The 17,558-nt window shown below is 42.7% G+C and overlaps 1 protein-coding gene across 2 annotated transcripts in view; it reads left to right on the top strand.

The window, feature by feature from the left end:
• TRPC4 (transient receptor potential cation channel subfamily C member 4) overlaps window positions 1-17,558 on the top strand; it is a 370,139-nt gene that overhangs the window by 323,580 nt on the left and 29,001 nt on the right. For both annotated transcript variants that reach the window (XM_054720360.1, XM_008159223.3), the window contains one exon: window positions 11,710-12,023. In XM_054720360.1, the coding sequence (XP_054576335.1) occupies window positions 11,710-12,023 (314 nt within the window). The remainder of the gene's footprint in view (window positions 1-11,709; window positions 12,024-17,558) is intronic.

The raw sequence follows: 17,558 nt of genomic DNA, 5'->3' as shown, positions 1-17,558 counted from the left end.
ATTCAGCGTTTCTACAGCCCAGCAGTGCACCTCTGTTTGTATAAGTGCGTGCCCAGTGGAGGCTCACAGAGGCACCCAAGGCTGCCTGTGGAGCGGTGGGCTTAGGAGGCCTGCGATCTGTAAAAGCATGCAACTGTAGTGTCCAGAGTTCTGCAGCTGTGGGGTGGGAAGACTCAGTTTTTGCTTCTGCACCTGTGGTGGATCAGCTCACGCTCTGAGTGGCGGCTCACAGGGGCACCTGTAGTGCATTTGCCAGCATGGCGCACTGAAGCACTCTGAAGGGCCCTGGCACTAAAGCCACATCATTGAGTCATCTGTGGGCATGTATCCAGGATGAGTGAATTCATTATTTCTACTGCCAGAAAGAGTGCATTTTTATTGTTCAGATTATTACAGTTGTTCCTTTTTATTCCCCCCCATAGCTCCCCTCCACCCGGTTCCCACCCCATCCCCTGCCCTTACCCCCCCCCCACTGTCCTCATCCATAGGTATACGATTTTTGTCCAGTCTCTTCCCACACCCCCCACACCCCCTTCCCCCGAGAATTATCAGTCCACTCCCTTTCTATGCCCCTGATTCTATTATATTCACTAGTTTATTCTGTTCATCAGATTTTTTATTCACTTGATTTTTAGATTCACTTGTTGATAGATATGCATTTGTTGTCACTTTGTTGTTCATAATTTTTATCTTTACCTTTTTCTCCTTCTTCCTCTTTTTAAAGAATACCATTCAGCATTTCATATAATACTGTTTTGGCGGTGATGAATTCCTTCAGCTTTTTCTTATCTGTGAAGTTCTTTAGCTGACCTTCAATTCTAAATGATAGCTTTGCTGGGTAGAGTAATCTTCGTTGTAGGTTCTTGCTATTCATCACTTTGAATATTTCTTGCCACTCCCTTCTGGCCTGCATAGTTTCTGTTGAGAAATCAGCTGACAGTCATATGAATACTTCCTTGTAGGTAACTAACTTTTTCTCTTGCTGCTTTTAATATTCTCTCATTGTCTGTTGCCCTTGGCATTTTAATTATGATGTGTCTTGGTGTGGTCCTCTTTGGATTCCTTTTGTTTGGGGTTCTTTGCACTTCCTGGACTCATAGGTCAATTTATTTCACCAGGTTGGGAAAGTTTTCTGTCATTAATTCTTTAAATAGGTTTTCAATATCTTGCTCTCTCTCTTCTTCTGATACCCCCATAATTCGGATGTTGGTACACTTGAAGTTGTCCCAGAGGCTCCTTACACTATCTTCATATTTTTTTATTCTTTTTTCTTTTTGCTTTTCCTGTTGGGTGTTTTTTGTTTCTTTGTATTTCAAATATTTGACTTGATTCTTGGGATCCTCGAGTCTGCTGTTGGATCTCTGTATATTATTCTTTATTTCAGTCAGTGTATGCTTAATTTCAATTGGTTCTTTTTCATATCCTTGAGGATCCCACTAAATTTCTCAGACTTTTCTAGAAGATTCTTGAGTAATCTTATAACCATGGTTTTGAACTCTATATCCAGTAGTTTGCTTTCCTCCATTTCTTTCATTTGTGACCTGTTTCTTTGTCTCCGTGTTTTGGCTGCTTCCCTGTGTTGATAGAGTGGTTTTTTTGTGCTAGGTGTCCTATAGGGCCTAGTGACTCAGCCTCCCTAATTACCCGAGGTGGACACGCTTGGTACACCCCTTTGTGGCCTGTGTGCACAGTCTTGTTTTAGTTAAGCCTTGATTGCTGTTGGTATCACTGGGAGTAATTGACCTCCAGGCCAATTGGCTGTGAGGACCAGTTGTGTCTACAATGGTAGTACTTCTGTGCTGGAGACACCCTTATGGGGCAGGACTTGCTTCAGTGGGGCTTTGGCACTCACTGAGTCTGCCCTTTGCATGTGTCTCTTATGGATGTGAAGAGTTGCAATCTGGATGGTCTCACTCTGACAACTGGGTAAACTGGCTCTTGGATCTCCAAGGCAGGGCAAAGTCAGCCACTGCCTGAGGCCACCCAGCAGGAGCTACAGAGAGATCTGCAGATTCCTCCTCTTTGTTTGGGGTTTGGAAGTGCACAGTTGAGGCCCAGCTGTGAATCAATGCAGGCTGCTGCTGCCAGGCCTTAGGCCTTCTTTTAGAAGCTTTGGAGCTCTCTGACCCAGTTGCAGTTTGTTAAGTTTTAGATTGCAAAAGGCCAGTCCATTCATATGCAAAAGCCTCTGTGCACAGCTTGGGTGGGGTTGTCAATTGATGGGGTGGAGTCTCAGGGAATCACCAGGATGGATCAAACAGCAATGGCTGCCCATCAGCCCTGCCCTGAAGCGGCCCCCGGGTCTCTGTGTCCCACCACACCATGCAGGAACAATGATTGCTGCAACCACCTCTGAGAGAAATCTTCCCTCATGTTCTGGCCCAAAGCCAGACAGTCCAGTTTCTCTACGTATGAGTCTGGGTCCCCAGAGTCTCGCCTGGAACTGGAGTTCAGAGCAGTCATGAGCTTGTATCTCCCTCCCAATTGAAAAAGACAACAGTGTACCCAGTTGCCAGCTCCTATCATGCATGCTTCCGTACCTCCACACTTCCATACCTCCGCACCTCCTACCAAACTCAATACACTTTTCTCTTTCTTTCTAGTTGTAGAATTTCCTCTCAGCCTGCCTTCCCGTGGTTCTGGATGATATTCGTTTTGTCTTTTAGTTGTAGTTTTTATATGGTTGTGTGCAGCAGCAAGTTCAGGTGTTTACCTATGCAGCCATCTTGGTTGTCTCCACTCTATGTCTTTTGATGGAGCATTTAGTCTATTTATGTTTAAGGTTATTATTGATAGGTATGTGTTTATTGCCATTTATATTCTACCAGAGACCCGGTGCATGAAATTTGTTCATGGTACAGTCCCTAGGCCTGGCCTGGGATCAGAGCCACCTTCCCCAGCTGCCCTCAGCTGGACATGCTCCCTGCTGCCACCTACCCCATTAGCCAACTGGTGATTGGTGCCTGTCAGCCAGGGCACGGGACTGAAAGGTCAGCTGTTCCTGCCTACTCACTGGCCCCACCACTGCCATGGGAGGCCATTAGGCGATTAGAGTCTGCCGACTGGGGAAAGGGACCAAGAGGTGGTCAGTTTGCCTCATAGTGACTGGTCCAGTGGTCATTCTGGTTATTCTGCTGTTAGGGTCAACTTTCATATTACTTTTTTAGTGTATAGGATAGAGTCCTGGTGCATGGGTGTAGGCATGCTGTACTGCCCTGAAGAGGGCCCCAGATTGGGGTGGGCAATCCCAGCTGGGGGCATGGGGCTGGCCATGGCAAGGGGCCGGTGGGGTGTTGCAGGCTTGCCATGCCCCCAATTGGGTTGAGGTTCCCACTTGGGGATGGGGCCAGCCTGGACAAGGGGAAGCCATGTTTTTTTTGTTTTGTTTTTCTTTTGGGGGGAAGCCATGGTTTTGCAGGCTGGCCATACCCCTGACCTGGGTTAGGGCTCCAGGTAGGGGGTGGGGCCAGTCTGGGTGAGGGACTGTAGGTGGTTTGCAGGCAGGCCACACCCCCAGCTTTGTCAGGAAGGATGTCCAGAATGACATCCAGACGATGTCTGGCCTATCTGGTCTAATTAACATATTACCCTTTTATTAGTATAGATGCCTGTGTCCCTTATTCCCTTTCTATTTTTTTTTTCTTTTTACAGCTGTCCCTTTAGCATTTCCTGCATTGCTGGCTTTGTAGTGATAACCTGCCTTAGCCTTTTTTTGTCTGTGAAGCTCCTGATTTTCCCTTCAGTTTTCAATGATAGCATTGCTGGATAGAGTGTTCTTGGATTCAGTCCTTTGCTTGGCATCACTTTGTATATTTCATTCCATTCCCTTCTGGCCTGATGTGTTTCTGTTGAGAAATCAGTTGATAGTCAACTGGGAGATGGTTTGAAGGTACCACTCTGCTTCTCCCTTGCAGTCTTGAAGATTCTCTCTTTGTCATTAATGTTTACCATTGTAATTATGATGTGTCTTAGTGTGGGTCTTTTTGGTTTCTTCTTGTTTGGGACTCTCTGTGCTTATGTGACTTTATTCCCCAAATCAGGGAAGTTTTCTGTCATTATTTATTCAAAAAGGTTTTCTAATCCTTGCTCCTCTTCTTGTCCTTCTGGCACCCATTTAGTACATATGTTAATTTGTTTCATGTTGTCCCAAATCTCCCTGAGGCTCTCCTCCTGCTTTCTAATTTTTTTTCTCCAATTGCTGTTCAGATTGGGTGTGTTTTGCTGTCCTGTCTTCTAACTAACTAATTCAGTCCTCCACTTCTCCTAGTCTACTATTGAAACCTTTCATCATGTTTTGTATTGTAGCTATATAATTTTTTATTTTCTCTTGATTCTTACATAATTTGTTAATTTTCTCATCCATCTGGTGGAATTGTATGACCCTTACTCTGAATTATTATTATTATTTTACATATTGCTTGCCTCCGTTTCATTTAGTGCCTTTTCTGATCATTCCTCTTTTTCTTTCCTTGTGGGGTTCTTTGTCCCCCCATTTTTGCTGTCTCTTTCTGGCCCTTGGCAACCTGTTTGGGGTTTGAGAAGTTGAAGACCCTATCAGGGCAATGGTCTGGAAATCGTTAGCCCAGAGGCTGGGTCTGTGTTGAGTCTCACACCTTTATATTCTCTTCTCTGAGTTGTGTCCCCTTCTTTCATGGATCTGGTTTCTCAATTGTCTGCTTCAGATGCTCAGGGTGGTGGGAGCACTTGCACACTTCCTCTGGTTTGTGAATTCCTGTGAGGACCCAGAGCCTTCTGCCATGCCATTTGTTTTGTGGCCCCAGGACCTGTGGCTGGCTCACACCATAGGTCCCTCTGGCAGTGCACTTACAGTGGTGTCCTGTGTCACCTGGCTGGGCACACTGGCTTTCTCCGGGTCACCCCAGCAGTGCTCTTCTATGCCCAGAGTGAGTCATGTGTTGGGGTGCTCTGGGTAGCCCCTGCAGGACTGTTCCAGGGACCAGAGAGAAGTGGATACAGGTTGCTTTGGGTTGCACAGTCAGAGATCCCCTGTGGCCTGAGTGGGGCATGCACTGGGTTAACTCCAGGTTGCCCCTGCAGCAAGAACCTGGGGTCAGGGTTGAGTTGGCGTGGGTTGCTATGGGTTGCACAATCCTCACTTTCTTGTAGCCTGGAGTGAGATGTGTATCCAGTTTGCTCCTCCTCATGTGGAGCTGAGGTCAGTTGCCTTGGGTTGCTCAGTCCATGCTCTCCTGTCCATTGGAGTCAGGTAACCTTTGGGTTGCTCTGGATGGCTCCAGCAAGATTGTCCAGGGGGCCATGGTGGAGCAGGCACAGGTTGCTATGGGTTGCACATTCTGCACTCTCCTGTGGCCTGGAGTGAGGTGTGGTCTTGGTTGCTCTGGTTTACCCTGGCAGCAGGTCCCAGAGCTCAGGGTTGAGTGGGTTCTGGGTGGCTTTGGGTCAGGTTAGCAGCATGGTTCTGCAGTCTGGGGAAGGGGTGAGGCACAGGGTTTCCCCTGGCTTGCACTCACTGCAGGGTCTTGGAGCCGGATCCTAGGATTCTGGGTCCCAGTGGGCTGGTGAAGAGGCCTGGTGTGGGAGCTCACTCTGGCAACATTCACTCCTTACAGACATCTGGGAGCCTGCCAGGAGGTACTTCACCACTCACTGCCAGGGCATAGTGGTGGTTATGGCTGGCAAGAAGCATTCTCTAGGCATCCTCTGCCCTTCCTTATTGAAAATTGTCTCCTCAGCTGTGTCTAATTTGTTAACTCAGGGTTAATGTTCTCTGATTTAGTTGTTTTTCTGGCCTGGCCCTAGAAGGATGTGCATGACATTGATGCCTATTCAGCTGCCATTTTCTATACCACCAGAAGATTTTAAAATATATATTTGGATACTCCTGTATTGGGTACATATATCTTTACCAGCATATATTTATTTCTTATCCATTCAGCCACTCTATGTCTTTTGATTGGAGCATTTAGTCCATTAACATTTAACAATATTATTGATAGGTACTTGTTTGTAGCCATTTTTACTCTTTATGCCTGTGTTCCTTATTCTCTATTTTTTCTTTTTACAACATTCCCTTCAGGATTTCTTGTATTGCTGGTTTATTGGTATTAAACTCCCTTGAACTTTATTTTGCTCCTGCAAAGCTGTTAATTTCATCTTCAGTTTTGAATGATAGCCTTTTTTTATTTATTTTTTATTTTTTATTTTTATTGATTTTTTTACAGAGAGGAAGAGAGAGGGATAGAGAGTTAGAAACATCGATGAGAGAGAAACATCGATCAGCTGCCTCCTGCACACCCCCCACTGGGGATGTGCCCGCAACCAAGGTACATGCCCTTGACCGGAATCGAACCTGGGACCCTTGAGTCCACAGGCCAACGCTCCATCCACTGAGCCAAACCGGTTTCGGCAATGATAGCCTTTTTGGATAGAGTATTCTTTTATTCATTCCATTGCTTATCATCACTTTGTATACTTCTGTTCTGATGTGTTTCTGTTGAGAAATCCATTGATAGTCTAGTGGGAGATCCTTTGTGGGTAACATTCTACCTCTCTTTTGCAGTCTTTAAGATTCTTTCTTGGTCTTTAATGTTTGCCAATTTAATTACGATGTGTCTTGGTGTAGGTCTTTTTGGGTTCATCTAGATCTGGACTCTCTGTGCCTATTGTACTTGTGTGACTTTTTCTTCCCCAGAGGTCACTGTGTGGAGACAAATGGAGTCAGCTGGTACTCGAGTTTTTATCAGTCTGGTACCTAGAATAGTAGGTCAGATTGCCCCTCCTCCACTCTGGTCACTTAGGGATCCTTGAGACTGTTCATATCTGTAAGCTTGGCCTCTACCTTTGTTTCCTCAGTAAAGCTCCAAATGCAGGGTGTGGCAGGCTGTAACACCTAGGGCAGGTTTTTTTTGTGTGTTTTTTTTTTCCTTTACCTGCCCTCTGGATGTTTGGTGTAGATAGCTTCTCCCAAGGAAAATGACCATTTTGGTTTGGAAGCGTATAAACGACCCAATGCAGGATTCCTGGCTACTGCTTTTCCAAGTCTCCCTGCCCTGCTTCCCACCCTTGCCTGTCCTCAAGCACCTGAAGTCCTCAGCCTCCCTCCCTGTGCCAATATTTGGGGTGTGTAGTTGTAACTGAAAACTCTTGTGCTCTGGGTTTAGAGATAAAACAAAAAAAGGCAATTCAAACTGTGGCTCTCTCCCCCACTGGCACTGGTCTGCTGGGTCTAGACTTGGCTGCCACTAGCAGTCCTGCTACCTTTCACAGCTGCTTGGATGATACAGGTGCTGCAGGTCACCCTGCTACTGTTGGTCAGGAAGCACTGCCTGTTTGGTTGCTGCCACCACTGTAGCCTTTGGTGAGTGTATGAGCCCTGCCTGTGCTCCCAGAACAGTTCTCCCTATAGCTCAGATTCTTCCACTCCGGGCTCCCCACCTCTCCTGATCTCGCCCTTCATACTGGTCTCCAGGTGTCTTCTGGTCTTCCTTGTTAGAAGTCAATTCCTCAACCAGACCACAGTTGGAAATTCCAGATGAATGTTCTCCAATTTAGTTGCATTCCCAGTCCAGACCTGGAAGGAGGTGCCTGACAGGTCTGACTATTCAGCTGCCATTTTCTCTTCTCCTACCTTTTTTTATTGTCCTTGTAAAGATTATCCCTGGAACACTGCAAAGATTAGTCCAGAATACTGTCTCTCTTCAGATAGATTCTGTCTGTTAACTGGGCTCCTGGCTGCCTTATCTCCAGGGCCTAGTCTCCTTCTTGTAATATGTCCTTCAGTTTCCCAGAGTCTGTAAGAAAATCTCTTCTTTACAGTGAGTAGCTATTAAATAACTCTAATTCTACTATGTTCCCCTCCCCTATAACAGCCACCTTCCCCTTTGACAGCTTCCAGTTTGTTCATTGTATCTATAAGTCTGTTTCTGTTTTGTTAGTTTACTTTTTTCATTAGATTCCACATATAAGTGAAATCATATGATACTTGTCTTTCTCTGATTGGCTTATTTCACCTAGCATAATACTCTCCAGATCCATCCACATTGTTACAAATGGTAAGAGTTCCTTCTTTTTTATGACCAAGTGATTGTTGAATAGTATTCCACTGTAATGTACCACAGTGTTTTTATCTACTTATCTATTAACTAGGGGCCCAGTGCATGAATTCATGCACCTTGAAAGGAACTGTGGGCCACAAGGCTGCAGTGGGCACAGGGACAGGTCTCAGCCCATCCTCTGTAACCCCACCCAGGCCCTCCTGCCACGGCCCCTGGTCCCCATTATGCTGGCAGCCCTGCTCCCACCGTCATCGCTCCCATGTGCTGATGGTGCCAGCCCCACTTGTACCTGCTGACAGTGTGGAGTGATTGGGGCCGGTGCCAGCAGCGGGTGTGAGTGGCAGCTACTGCCCCGATTGCCCCTCAGGAGCAGGGAGAGGTGGAGAAGCCCTCAGGGGTGATCAGGGCCAGCAGCCGCCACTTGCACCCTCTCAATCAATCAGGACTGGCACTGGTTGCTGGCAGCAGGTACAAGCAGTGGCTCTGGCACTAGCATTGGGTGTAAGTGGGGCCATCGCTGGCAGCGGGTGCAAGAGGCAGCTGCTGGCCCCGATTGCCCTTCAGGAGCAAGGAATTTTAATAACCACCAGAGATTCACCCCGATAACAGCGACAGGCACCCCACCTTTGTCTGGCACCCTCATTCACCTGTTCCACCATCATGCTGTGGTCAATGCCTGCCATGTTCTTTCACGCCCTCTGGTGGTCAGTGCACATCATAGCAACTGGTTGTCCGGTTGCTCTGCTGTTTGGTCTATTTCCATATTAGGGTTTTATGTATATAGATGGGCACTTGGGCTGCTTCCAAATTTTGGCTATTAGAAATAATTCTGCATTGAATTTAGGGCTGTATATATTCTTTCAAATCAGTGTTTCAGGTTTCTTTGAATATATTCCCAGAAGTGGAATCACTGGATCATATGGCAGTTCCAATTTTAATTTTTTGAGAAAAATACTATCATCAATGAATCAACAATCAACCAGTGTTGGCAAGGATATGGACAAAAAGGAACCCTAGTGCACTATTGATGGAAATGCAGATTGATACAGGCACTGTGGCAAACTTGATTGTTTTAAATTGTCACCCAAGCAAGAGTATGTTGAACAAAATCAGTTTCTTGTGATGTGTTTTTTCCTCAGGGAGATTAAAAAAATACTATCTATTATTTTTAGGAGAATTAACATTTGTAAAGTCATTGGTATAAAATAAAATATAAAGAGAAGGAAAATATTCTGATTGGACTAATACACATGCAGAAAGTTTGTTCTGACAGGAAAAATATACAGTTGTCTAGACATATTTTTTAGTGATATATATGAAAAAGAAAATTCAATTTATTATTCACTTCCTATACATGTATAATTATAGTTTTCATAATGGAATATTTCAAAGAGTGCATTTGTCCTCCCTTTAAAAAAACACACAGCAAATTTACTTTAATACTACAAAGAACAAATTATATTGTGCTCTTTAAATAGCTTAATACTAGTATGAAGATAATCCAAAGCTGACATTTATTTAACACAAAATAATTGTTGGTCAAAGTTTAACCTACCAAATATTTTTCTCAAAACACATGTTATATAATTAAGGAATGTTAAGATAAATATCACATTATCAACACATTAAATATTTTTAAAATAGTAATTCATTGATATCCAGGATGATTTCTAGATTTTATCTACATCCTATCTAATAAAAGAGTAATATGCAAATTGACAGTCACTCCAAAACACAAAATGGCTGCCCCCATGTGGTCAAAGATGGCTGCCCCCATGTGGACACAAGATGGCCACCACAAGATGGCCAGCAAGGGAGGGCTGTAGGGGGAGACCAGGCCAGCAAGGAGGGCAATTGGGAGGGACCAGGCCTGCAGGAGAGAGCAGTTGGGGGGGACCAGGCAGGCAGGGGAGGACAGTTTGACCAGGCCTGCAGGGGAGGGCAGTTAGGGATGACTGGGCTAATTAGGGGCGACCGAGCTGGCAGGGGAGGGCAGTTAGGGGCAATCGGGCTGGCAGGGGAGCAGTTCAGTGTCTATCAGGCTAGTAGGGGAGTGGTTAGGGGGTGATCAGGCTGGCAGGCAGAAGTGGTTAGGAGCAATTAGGCAGCCAGGCAGGTGATTGGTTGGGAGCCAGCAGTCCTGGATTGTGAGAGGGATCCCAGATTGGAGAGGGTGCAGGCTGGGCTGAGGGACACACACACACACACACACACACACACACACACACACGTACAAATTTTGTGTACCAGGGCTCTAGTTTAGGATATAACAAATACAAAGTACTAACTGTTATGCGCATATTGGCCATTACTATTTCCAAGGCAACAAGACCACTACTTCCACTCATTTATATGTAATTTGTATCATACATGCATTTCTCTATAATAGCCAAGTATTTCAAATATGGTAAGTAAAGTTATTGTTATTTTGTTAAAAATTTAGTGCCTTTCATTTATAATGTACTAGATGCCCGATGCATGAAATTCATGCACGGGGGGAGGGGTGTCCCTCAGCCCAGTCTGCACCCTCTCCAATCTGAGACACCCCCCTCACAATCCAGGACTGCTGGCTCCCAACTGCTCACCTGCCTGCCTTCCTGATTGCCCCTAACTGCTTCTGCCTGCCAGCCTGATCACCCCCTAACCACTCCCCTGCCAGCCTGATTGATGCCTAACTGTCCCCCTGCCAGCCTGATTGCCCTTAACTGCCCTCCCTTGCAGGCTTGGGTCCCCCCCAACTGCCCTTCCCTGCAGGCCCGGTTGCCCCCAACTTCCCTCCTCTGCCAGCCTGGTCACCCCTAACTGCCCTCCCCTGCAGGCTTGATCACCCACAACTACCCTTCCTTGCAGGCCTGGTCCCTCCCAACTGCCCTCCCCTGCTGGCCATCTTGTGTCCACATGGGGGCAGCCATCTTTGACCACATGGGGGCAGCCATCTTGTGTGTTGGAGTGACAGTCAATTTGCATATTATTCTTTTATTAGATAGGATTTTTCTTTGTTACAATGATATTGCTATATTTTCCCAATGTAAAATCAGATTTACCCCCCGCCATATAACACTTATTTTTTTTGAAATTCCATTGGAAAGGCAAAAGGAGATGTAATTCACATATTAATGTGTACTACAAATGAAAAGGACAGATCAGGAAGGCACTTTAATTGAAGTTTATAAATTATAAACTAACTAGAAGCCAGCCCAGTGTACAAATTCATACACCAGTGGGGTCCCTCAGCCTGGCCTGCAGGATCAGGCTAAAACCGGCTCTCCAACACCTCCTGATGGCTTCCAGATTGCGAGAGGGCACAGGCCAGGCAGATGGACGCCACCAGTGCACGATCGGGCCTGGGGAGGGATGTGGGAGGTTGGCCAGCTGGGGAGGGATCACAGGAGGGCTCCAGGATATGTCTGGCCCGTCTTGTTCAGTCCTGATCGGTTGGACCCCAGCAGCAAGCTAACATACCGGTCGACTCTCTGTCCCCTGGGGGTCAGTGCACATTATAGCAAGCGGACACTTAGCATATTAGGCTTTTATTATATAGGATACATTTTTTTTTTTCAGATTAGTATTGCTGCCATTGTTGTGGAGGACATTAGCTTCTCAAAAAAATATCCTGGCCTGACATATGCATATGTATGCGTTTGTTTTACTTTTTGTTTTCTCTTTTCTTCAGTACAGTGCTCTCAATCCTCGAGAATCTTGGGACATGTGGCATCCTACTCTGGTAGCTGAAGCTTTATTTGCGATTGCAAACATCTTCAGTTCCCTACGCCTGATCTCACTGTTTACTGCTAATTCTCACCTGGGGCCTCTGCAGATATCTTTGGGAAGAATGCTCCTGGACATTTTGAAGTTTCTATTCATATATTGCCTTGTGTTGTTAGCATTTGCTAATGGCCTAAATCAATTATATTTCTACTATGAAGAAACAAAAGGTTTAAACTGCAAAGGCATACGATGCGAAAAGCAGAATAATGCATTTTCAACGTAAGTTCAAACATTTCTATCAATAATGTGCAGAAATTTAGATTACAATACATTATGAATTTGAAAAATCGTTGACAAGTGGTTGCAAAGAAAAGTATGCTTAATGCAGAGAACAGAGTTAACATGCCTTTAAATATTTCATTCATTCATTCATTCATTCATTTTGCTTTTCTCAGTGCTTCATATAAATGATGTCACATAGTATGTGAAAAGAAAAATAATAAAATTGTAATTTATTCTGTTATCTTCATGGTATTCAAACTAAATAGTCCTTTTCTTATAACTTTATTTTTATAATTGTCACTATTACAGATGTCCGCATTTCCCCCTCCCTTTGCCCACCTCTACCCAGTCCCTGTTCCCTCTTCCCTCTGGCTATCACTATATTGTTGGTTGTGCATATATGTTCTTTAGCTAAGTTTTAGTAAAATGGTAATTTCTTTCAAAATGACCTCATTAAAGACACCTACATATAATTGTTTTGAATGTATTGTGGTGACATTGGTTAAAAGGATTATATAGGTTTCAAGTATACATTTCTGTGATACATAATCTGTACTTGTACCCACAGTCAGTCATTTTTCATCACCATATATTTGGCCTTCTATTACTACCTCCACACCCCCTTCACTACCTTACTGTTGTCTGTGTTTATGAATTTCAGTTTTATATCCCACATATGGGTGAAATCATATGGTTCATAGCTTTTTCTGACTGACTTATTTTGTTTAGCATGATATCCTCAAGGTCCATGTATATACTTTTAAAATGTGGAATAAGCCCACCAGATTGGCTTAGTGGTTGAGTGTTGACCTATGAACCAGGAAGATACAGTTCAATTCCTGATCATGGCACATGCCCGGGTTGTGGGCTCGATCCCCAGTGTGGGGCGTGCAGGAGGCAGCTGGTCAATGATTCTCTCTCATCGTTGATGTTTCTCTCTTTCTCCCTCTTCCTTCCTCTCTAAAATCAATAAAAACATAATTAAAAATAAGTAAATAAATACATATATAAAATGTGGAATAAAATGGAAATCTGTGTCCTATTGATAGCTTACACACCCATTAAAAAATAGAATGTGTACATGTAAAAGCAATCATATAAGAAAATCCAAGTGCTTTTCAGTCCTTTTTCAGGTGTTTTCCAGATGTTAAAGTCCTTTCACTTATCTCTTTGATTCTCTAGTTTTCCATATGAAAATCTAAGCATATAGAAATAATCCAAACCATATTATGCACACAAAACTTTCTGTGCCCTTTCACCCGAGAAGCAATAGGCCTTGTGTAGTATCACCATCTATATCTTACAGTCAGATTTGCTGGACAGCGCAGGTTTCATGATCACTATGTTTGATGTTCACACAGTCCTCATACAATACACCTCTACATATCTGTGTCCATTTCCTTCCCACTCTGGTAAACAGTTAATTAGCAGATTAATGGAGAAGTTGGATAATTTTTACCTACACAGTAACCATATGTGAATACATGGTCTTTTGTAGTTGACTTTTAAAAGTCAGACCCTATTCATGCCATTACAGAATTTTATGTAATATAAGAGAGTACAGTAATTTTTCAAGTATAAGGAAATTAATAACCGCAAATGAACTAAGTCACTTAGGGTTAAAAAATTGATTAAATTCTGTCTGTTTTATCTTTGATTCCAGTACTAAAACTCCATTTTAATTAATCAAGGTCTGATTATTTGCACATAAAATTTTAAGTGTTGCCTTAGTTGCCTTAAATATTTTCATAAATAGATTTGCTACAAACCATGAATCACAAATAAAACAAAAAGTCATTCCAGCCTCTCCTTGCCTTGTCAACCCCTGCTCCCAGCCTCTTCTGGCCTTAAGCAGCATTTCTTCAGCTGAACAGCTTACTTGGCTTTGTTGTCTTCCTTATATTCTTTTCTGACTCTGGACAGGGCAGGTTCAATGAATCCCTTGCAACAACATCCTTGTGACTAACATGGTTTAGGACTGTGTCTCAGTTTTGATACCTGAACCTATCTTTCCCCACTCATTTGTGATCCTTGTCTTAGTATTTGCCCCTAGCAACTAGGTCCAGGGATTTACAATGGCGAGATCCTACCACCTTCCCCTAGAATTCTACCTTCAACAAGCTTCCAGTATATTGTCTGTTTGCTTACTGGACTGCTGGATTTCTGATGGAGAGCTCTTATGCACGCTGTGTCTTGCACAACTCCTTTGCTTCTTTGTACTGCATGCCCTAATGCAAACTGCTTGCTAAGACCACTCCATATATATTTGTTGCCATATCCTTCTGATTCCATGCTTTGTCTTCCAGAATGAACTTCTACACAGCACCTGGAAGTGAGTAAACTCACATGTCTTTTTTAAATTCAGGGACCAGCTCTGGTTCCAAGACCCCAACCCCTTCTCAGAAATCTGATTCATCGGCAGCCAACAGAATTATACTTAACCCCATCCTAATTTATGTTTCCTAAGGTTTCCAGGAATCCCTTTGCCCTATTAGTAGCTCCATGGTAAATGATTAAATATTATTAACTAATTTAAATCTCCATCCAAGAATGTATGGCTAGAAAAATCTGATGTAAGATACCTAATATAAATTGTATTTTAAAAGCAACTGTATTGAATTTTTGAATTATGCATTATTTTACTTTGTCCATACTGATGGTTTCCTCTGTTATAATAAGAAAATAAAAGATAATTGCATACCTCAAATATTGTAGACCCAAATCAGTCAACTTAAATAAATCAAGTGTTCTACCTGAAATTTTTCCAATGTAAACTTTCAAGGAACAAATTATTTTTGTTCAAAGTTATTCAAAAGCTAAAAAATATAATCATAACTTCTCATTTTTTAATATACTAGAATATATAGGATGTACTAGGCAGGCATGAATTACTTATACCTTAATGACCCTGTTTGGTTAAATGGGTATCAATCACTGTGAGTGGATAACTAGTAATGCCCTCAGGGCTCCTGTTGTACATCTTATTTCTGTGCTTTTGTTGTCTTCAGTTTTCTTTTCATAATTATATAACTGCTATAAATTTTAAGCTTTCACCCTAGCCAATTTGGCTCAGTGAATAGAGTGTCGGCCTGAAGGGTCCCAGGTTCGATTCTGGTTAAGGGCACATGTGGAGGCAACCAATATGTTTCTCTCACATAGATGTTTCTCTTGTTCTGTCTCTCCCCGTCCTTCCACTCTCTCTAAAAATCAATGGCAAAATATTGTCGGGTGAGGATTATTAAATTTTTTTTCAAACTTTCTTTTACTAACCACTCTTGCAGAGATTTTATTCCATGTGAGGATTTAGAAAAACATAATAATTCATGTAAAGTACCTGAATACAGCAGCTGTCATATAATATGATAAAATATTAGCTATTCTACTTCTTTTTATCATTAGTGGTAGTAGTACAGTGTTATCTCTCACCTATATCTCCAATGATTACTCTCTTTTACTCCTTTCACTCAGGGTAAATATGGATGCTGAAACTTTAGAACCTTGTGTTTCTCATTAGTTACTACTCCTGTCTCTCTTTTATCTTTCATCCAAACAACCTTGAAATGAAGCCTGAACATGATATCTGGTTTTCTTGCTTCTTGTTCATTCTTCACCCAATTGCAATTTGGCTGTTGCTTCCACGACTCCATCAGAACTACTCTAGAAAATATCTAGAGCCTTCATATCACCACTATTAATGGATTTTATTTCTTTACTAGAGGCCCGGTACACGAAATTCATGAGGGGGGGGGTTCCCTCAGCCTGACCTGTACTCTCTCCAATCTGGGAGCCCTCATGGGATGTCCTACTGATGGCTTAGGACCACTCTCCATGGTTCTCTGCTCTCTGCAGACCTGCCTGCTCCACACCACGGTGATGGGCAAGCAGGCCCTGCTGTCTGCTCTCTGTGGGGCCTGCTTGCCTGCTTGCTTCTGGTGGGACTGAACAGACTGGGGGACTCCAGAGGGGCTGAGGGGACTGTGCGCCACCATCTTGTGGGTATGGGCACCACCATCTTTGTGAGAGTGTGATAGTCAATTTGCATATTCCCTCTTTATTAGATAGAATATTATCTTCAATATATCTGAATCATTTGACCCTGTTTAACACTTTCATGTTTTAATATTATTTTATTTTTTCAATTACAGTTTATATTCAACATTTTTTATTAGTTACACTTTCATTTTTGAAATCTTGTCCTTTTTAAATTATGTTACTCTGCTTTTATAGTTCATCTCTTACTTTAGTCTTTTTCACTTTCCTCTGATAATTATATTTCAACTATTGCTTTTATTTATTTTTAATTTAAATTCTTTATTGTTTAAAGTATTACATAAGTTTCCTTTTTCCCCCATTGACCTCTCCCCAGCTGCCCCAACCCCAAAAGTGGTCTGCTTTAGTAACTATCCTCAAACCCTATTGCAATATCTCTGAAAACTCAGCTATGATTATGGATTTGGCCCAATGCCTTTGAGATGACTTCTACATTCATATCACTAGCACAGATCCCCAAGATTTGAAGGCCCAACTATCTATTAGCTACTCTCTATGTATATCTCCTAAAAAGGTAAACCTAATCAAAGAAAATTCATCAGAGTTTCTCCCTCAAAAGTTGTTCCTCCTCCTCCCTATTGTTAAACAGCTCTAGCAAAATATACCAATAGACACAATTAAATTTCACATCCCGTGATTAAAATGTAATTATACAATTAAAAATATAAAATACTTTATTTTTTTTAAAAAGCAATCAATTTGAGAAAAGAAGTCCTGAACTTTAATTAAGGCACCCTTAGTTAGATTCTCCTGGTTATACAGACCAGTAGCTCATGAATTGTTTCAAGTAACAGGAGTTTTGTTATAACAATGATACATAGGATTACAGTCCTTTGATCCTCTGAGCAAACTTAGAGCAAAACCTGGCTTCAGGAAAAGCAGGAGTTGACATAGTGCTGGACCACAGGACTTTTTACTATGAGAACCAACATTAACATGATTTAGCTAGGCCATGTGTATTCTCTTTGATGTTACTAGCTTTTTCATCCTCAATTCTCTGCTTCTTAGTTTGTGCTGTCTCAAACTTTTGACTTCTCATAAGTCCAGTGATCCTGACCCTAGATCATAACTCCTGTCATTTCAGTCACTTTGACAACTACCGCATTCTCTTGATATTTCTAAGATAAACTCTTACAGAACAAATCTGATTGCTTAGGCTCACCTTCACATTAGGCCATGTCCCTGCTTAGGTCATTTGATCTTGACCAATCTAATCCATGTGGCTTTGGGTGGGGATGGTCAGAGGCCTACATAAAGACCACCCTTGTGTGAAAGGGTACACATGGAGTAATGTCACTGGGGCTGGGAGCTGCCAGAAAACATTATTGACTTGGTCCTACATTATGATTCCAAACTAATACCAATCTCACTAAAGATTAAAATCCTAACTACTTGTTATGAATGAGATAATTTTTGTTTTTGTTTTTACAATATAATTTAACTAAAGTCTTATTGTAACCATTTATAGAAGAGTATAAGAAT

Source organism: Eptesicus fuscus, chromosome 8 (genome assembly GCF_027574615.1).
Source record: "Eptesicus fuscus isolate TK198812 chromosome 8, DD_ASM_mEF_20220401, whole genome shotgun sequence".
NCBI classification, from domain to species: domain Eukaryota; kingdom Metazoa; phylum Chordata; class Mammalia; order Chiroptera; family Vespertilionidae; genus Eptesicus; species Eptesicus fuscus.
Note: the sequence above shows the minus strand (reverse complement) of the source record. Positions and strands in the feature narration are given on the sequence as shown.